This window comes from Ursus americanus, chromosome 24 (genome assembly GCF_024610735.1).
Source record: "Ursus americanus isolate L20-20 chromosome 24, mUrsAme1.1.p, whole genome shotgun sequence".
NCBI classification, from domain to species: domain Eukaryota; kingdom Metazoa; phylum Chordata; class Mammalia; order Carnivora; family Ursidae; genus Ursus; species Ursus americanus.
The window spans coordinates 31,932,221-31,938,040 of record NC_142150.1 but is presented as its reverse complement, the minus strand read 5'-3'; the positions used below and the strand labels follow the sequence as shown (position 1 = coordinate 31,938,040).

The following is a 5,820-nucleotide window of genomic DNA, read 5'->3' as shown; positions in this document are numbered from 1 at the left end:
CTTATAGTACATCATTAGTTTCAGATGTAGTGTTCAATAATTTATCAGTTTCGTAGAACACCCAGTAATCATCTCTACTTTTATTTTTCAAGTATAAAAACCATGTTGGTTTGTAAGCCATACAAAAGCAGGCAATGAGCTAGATATGGTTAAACAATACCTCAGTGACCAGATAGCAACTGTCTAGAAGGAAAAGGATCTTCTAAAATTGTCCAAATGGTTAATAATAGCTTCATTGTATTTCACATCCAAGAGACATTTCCATTCTAACAATATCCTATGCCTATGAAATAAGCTCCTACTGTGGAATTTCAGGCATTAGAATCAGGTTAATAGGGTAGGGGTAACAAATGAAGTATTAAAGCCTTCCTGGGACTCCCACAAGACCCCACAACACTGAAAGACAAGGACAAAGCAAAACATAAACTTCTGTCTCCAAGTGCCACAGACTTTCCACACACCATGGCATGCTAACACCAAGAGGCAAAGTGAATAAACCCAAGGTTGCACAAGTAGAAGATGACAGGGTGGGAATTCCAGTCCAGGTGATCTTCTCCAAAACATTCTCCAAAATACAGACATCAATGAATTAGTGCAGCCATGATTAGTACAATGGAATATGAGGGGCTCATCTAAACACAACAGAAAAATAGGAACAGGTTAACTTTTCCCCAATTCCTCATAGTTGACTAAAATCAGAATGCATTTTTGGCCACCCTATACAAGATCATTTTTTTGTGTGTTTTCATGTTTATTCCATCCCTGAGTTCACTTTCTTCCCCCACAACTTCCTCATGGCATTTTTCACCTCTGCATTTCTGAGTGTATAGATAATGGGGTTCAGCATGGGGGTGACAACCGTGTAGAACACGGCCACCAGTTTGTCCTCAGTGAACGTGGATGGAGGCCGCATGTAGAGGAAGATGGCAGGTCCAAAGAACAAGAGAACCACCATGATGTGAGAGGCACAGGTGGAGAGGGCTTTGCGCCTCCCCTCTGCAGAATGATTCCTCAAGTTGAACAGGATGACGATGTAGGAGGACACCAGGAGGAGGAAGGAGAAGATAGAAAATAATCCACTGTTGGCTAACACAATAACCCCCTCCACAGAAGTGTCAGTGCAGGCAAGCTTGAATAAGGGATGGAGGTCACAAAAGTAGTGGTCAATCACATTGGGACCACAGAAAGACAACTGGAGAGTGATAATAATCTGAACCATGGAGTGAAAAAAGCCCCCGAGCCAGGAGCCAGCCACCAGAAGGTGACACATAGACCGGTTCATGATAGTTGTATAGTGAAGGGGTTTGCAGATGGCCACATAGCGGTCATAGGCCATTACTGTGAGCAGGAAGATCTCAGTGACCCCAAAGAAATGGAAGAAGAATATCTGAGCCACACAGCCCTCCAGGGAAATGGTTTTAATCTTGGCAAGTAAGTCTGTGATGAACTTAGGGACAACAGTAGAAGAGTACGTGATCTCCACCAGGGACAGGTAGCTAAGGAAGAAGTACATGGGGGAATGCAGACTCTTACTGACATTGACTGTCAGCACAATGAGGCCATTGCCCACCACTGTGGCCAGGTACACGAGAAGAAACACCACAAAGCACACTCTCTGCACCTCTGGATCCTGGAAAAGACCGACGATAATTAACTCAGTCACGTTATTTGTATTCGCCATGGAATCCAATCAGGTGTTCTGGACACAAGGTCATGAGAGACCTGCAATAAAACAAACATTGATTGTAACCAATTCACCTCATTTATAGCACGTTAGACAGTGTAACCCACTTTACAATACACTAACTACCAACTCATTCATTTAGCCCATATGTACTCATTCAGCATTAAATATTACCAATCTAACAAGTTTGTATATTAGAAAATAAAGGCTCAGGGAGATGGCAATTCACCCAGTATCACACAGAAAGTGTTAAATTCTGGGCCTCAGAACCAGGCTTTCTGACTTCGGCCAGGATTCTTTCTAATTTACCAGATGATTTGAATTTGAGGAGCCATTCAGGTTCATAGCCTACACTTTTACCCTCTTCACTGCATTTCTCTTCTATTGGGGAATCCCCATGACACACCTGTACTCCTAAATTCCTTGTTTCCTTCATCTCTGTTTCAGGAAACATCTCCCCACTGATAATTCTTCCCTTTCCAAAAGGTCCTGAGTACAGTTTTCTTCACTCAGTTATACCAGTCTTCAACTCAGGTCAGATTCTTTCACCAGTCTGCAGCATCAATAACCATGTTTGAATGACAAGTGCTCAAATCCTCTGGAAAGGATTCAACTTATTAGCTTGTCTCCATCATTTCACTACTACTTTCCCATCTCTTACCCCACTAACCAAACTACTGGAAATCCTGAACTCAGAGCTTGTCCTCTGAGAGCATTGTTATGGCTGAGCAGCCTGCCTGCTCTGGTTCCAGGTTGGTAGTCAGCAGCCAAGTATATTAGAACGAGAGTTATCCCCTGGGACAGATCATTACTGAACATCTCTTCTACATCTATACACACTTTGGACCATAACGAAGATGCACAGATCACAATACACACTCATGCTAACAATGTCCTATGATGCGAAACAATATTCTCTAGATTAAGGTGCCATCTTCAGATTTTTTTTTTTACCACATACGAGCCATGAGAAATAAGAAAGAAATAATATGAACATCTTGATTCTCTGCTATAAAATTTATCCTCATTGCATTTCCCTTTTTCTCTGAAATTTTCAAGAAATGCTCTTTTGAAAAAGTAAAAGTGTATCTGACCAGCAAGGAACTAAATCCAGAAAAAATAAAGATCTCTCTCTCTCTCTCTCAAATAAATAAAATCTTTTTAAAAGGGGGGAGGAGGGCACCTGGGTGGCTCAGTCAGTTCAGTGTCTGCCTTTAGGTCAGGTCATGATCCCAGGGCCCTGGGATCAAGCCCCACATCACGCTCCTTGCTCAGCAGTGAGTCTGCTTCTCCCTCTCCCTCTGCCCCTCTCCTCTGCTCATGTTCTCTTTCTCAAATAAATAAAATCTTTTTTAAAAAAGGAAGAAAAAACAAATGTCAGTGACATTTAACAAATAAACAGATGGAAAGAAAGCTGTGTATGTCAGAAATCATCAGGTAAGGACACATACTAAAGTGTGAAATTTCCTGAGAACAGATACAATACAACAGTTCTCATCCAAAAAAAAAAAAGTAACTAAATGAGGAGATGAATAGGTTAATTAGCTTAACTGTAGTAATCATTTCATTATGCCTATCAGAAAGTCAAGTTGTAAATATCAAGTAGGTATAATTTTTATCAAAGAAAAATGTTTAAGATTAAAAGTCATTGACCTGAAAACACTGAGAAACCTGTATTCAGAACAAGAAAATAGAAAAAAAGACCATGGCATTTCAGAGATGCAGAGAGTATCCTTGATCCTTGACTTTCTGATTCAGTCCTTTCTGTACTTGGATACTTACTCCTCAATTAAATTCTCCTCTTTGCTTAAACTAGTTTGATGGGTTTCTGTTTTTTGAAAGCAAAACGTCCTAAGACACGAACCTAGGAAAAAAATTTTTTTAAAAACTGAAAACCATAGCAATAGTAAGAAAGTTCAAAATACAATTACTAGTTAGAAAACACTACTGAAAAATATTCCCTTTACAATTGTCATGTATTTTTGCAGAGAAAACCATAAAACTTAAGGGAACACAAAAAAATTCATGTATAAAAGAAAAAACATCCACCAAAAATAATTTTTATAAACTCATGTTTAAGCAATAAAAGTCCACATAAAGATTTTGACTTGCCCTAAATTTGTCTACAAATTTATGCAACTTCAATCAAATCCAACAGGATTTTTCTTCTGTAATTTACATAATTATTCTAAAGGTCATCTGTAGGAGGAAAGAGGGTGGGAGGAGATCAGCCATCTATCAAAGCAAAAAGAAACTGCCCATCCAAGAGCTAGTTTCCAGGAATGGAAGTACCGCAGAGAAATTACACCAATACCCATGCTAAGCACAATCAGTAGTGCTAAATTCACCAGTTCAGGGCTCTTGCCAATAGGAGCAGTGCTGTGGGCACCAAGCACCCAGAATCATTAGGAATATCTAACACCATCTCAGCACCTTGGAACATAAAGTGAATGAATGGTTAGAAGACAAGATTGTGAGACTCCTCGAGAATCACCTTGCATCACATCCTCACTCATGAGCCCAAGAAAAGCATTTGGACAGAGATTAGGGTTGCAGCTGATGAGACTAAGCTATGGGAAAAAAGGAGACCTAGAGGCGAGTATGACTTGGAAGATACTCTGATGACATCCTAAACCTCCAAGCTGCCCAGGCTGTCATTCTGATATCACAACTGATCCATGCTTCCCCTTCATGCCCACATCAGTTATCACCACACCTCATGAATTTCTCATTAAACCACCCACCCCACGTGTGCCCTTTCTCTCCATTCTCCCTGCCACCCCTTCTCACATGCTACCAGCAGATGCCTAAATTACCAATGCCTCTTCCTCTCCAGATGCTCCTGTCATCCACCCCACACACTGCAGCCAGAAAACCGTGTCCTAGACCCTTCTTTCCTCGGATCCTCCCCTGCATGGGAACAGCTGGGGGCAGGAGGGACTCCTGAACTCCTCAGACTCACTTTTAAAGATTTTCACAGACCGAGTCACCTCAGTAATCACACTCTTACCCACTAAGCTTTGACTCACCTTTGCTCATGTCCTCTCTCCGTCCCACAGCCCAACCTGCTCTTTCCCATCACAAAGCCTCGCTTAGCCAGAAATGCCCTCTCCCTGTCCTTCCAACACTACCCACCTTCAAAGCCAGTTCCAGTCTTCTGTGTTCAGTGAAGCTTGCCTTTAATACTCCGACCCATCTGAATCTTCTCTTCCCTGAGCACTGGAAATATGTTGGTGATTTTCCTTATACGCCTATCAAATCATACCTCTACCCTGAAATCTACCAACACCTCCCCATTGCCCACAGCATAAATCCCAGTATTTTTGGCATGAATTCCAGGTCCTTCTGGAACTGGCCACTGCCTTCCTTTGCACCTTTACTGTCATTCCCAAATGACTGTTTACAGCTACTTCCAAAACAAAGATGCCCGTTCTCGCTTCTGTGTGTTTAGTATTCCTTCTTTCTAATTGCAAGAAGAACCTCCTCTAATAAGAATAATGTGTCCCTTGCTCTGTGCTCTTATAGTAACTTGACATACTTCTTTTTTAGCAATTAATAGATTCTTTATAATTGTGGCCCTGTAACTATATCTTCTACTAAGAAATATAGTATTCAAAATTATCTCTTAATATATTTCTTAAATTTGTATTATTAGTTACATTTTGGTTAATAATAATGGCTAATATTTCAACAGTACCAAGTGCCGTGCACTTTATAAGAGCTCCATATACATTAATTCATTCAGTTCTCAGAACAAACCTGTGATGTGGGTTTTACTATTATCCGTTTTTGACATTTGAGGAAAAAGAAGCGCAGTTATTAAGTGAATTAACTGGCCTAAAGTCACACAGCAGTGAAGTCAAGATTTCAATCTCAGCAACCTCAGATCCTGTGCTTTTTAACCACTGCCCTATACACTCTCTAAGTACATAACGGATAAGTGATAGTTAAAATTAAATATGTTCTTCTGTTAGAAGTTCAAGGTATATTTATTTGCTGACAAATATTTCCTTTTTATTAAAGCGAAGTTGACATACAATATTAGTTTCAGGTGTATAACAGTGATTTACCATTTGTGTATATTATAAAGGCATCACCATGATAAATCGAGCTACCATCTGTCACCATACAAACAT

General features: G+C 40.3%; 1 protein-coding gene across 1 annotated transcript; it reads right to left on the bottom strand.

Annotated features, from left to right (window-relative positions):
* Window positions 1-254: 254 nt before the first annotated feature.
* Window positions 255-1,709, bottom strand: LOC123785136 (olfactory receptor 4B1-like). The gene has a single exon (XM_045786848.2). It carries the CDS (start codon window positions 1,679-1,681, stop codon window positions 752-754), a length of 930 nt encoding a protein of 309 aa, XP_045642804.1. The 5' UTR covers window positions 1,682-1,709; the 3' UTR covers window positions 255-751.
* Between the last annotated feature and the right edge of the window lie 4,111 nt (window positions 1,710-5,820).

What these genes read in the sequence shown, in the direction of transcription:
- LOC123785136 (XM_045786848.2), bottom strand. Translation starts at nt 1,681, where the DNA reads ATGGCGAATACAAATAACGTGACTGAGTTAATTATCGTCGGTCTTTTC.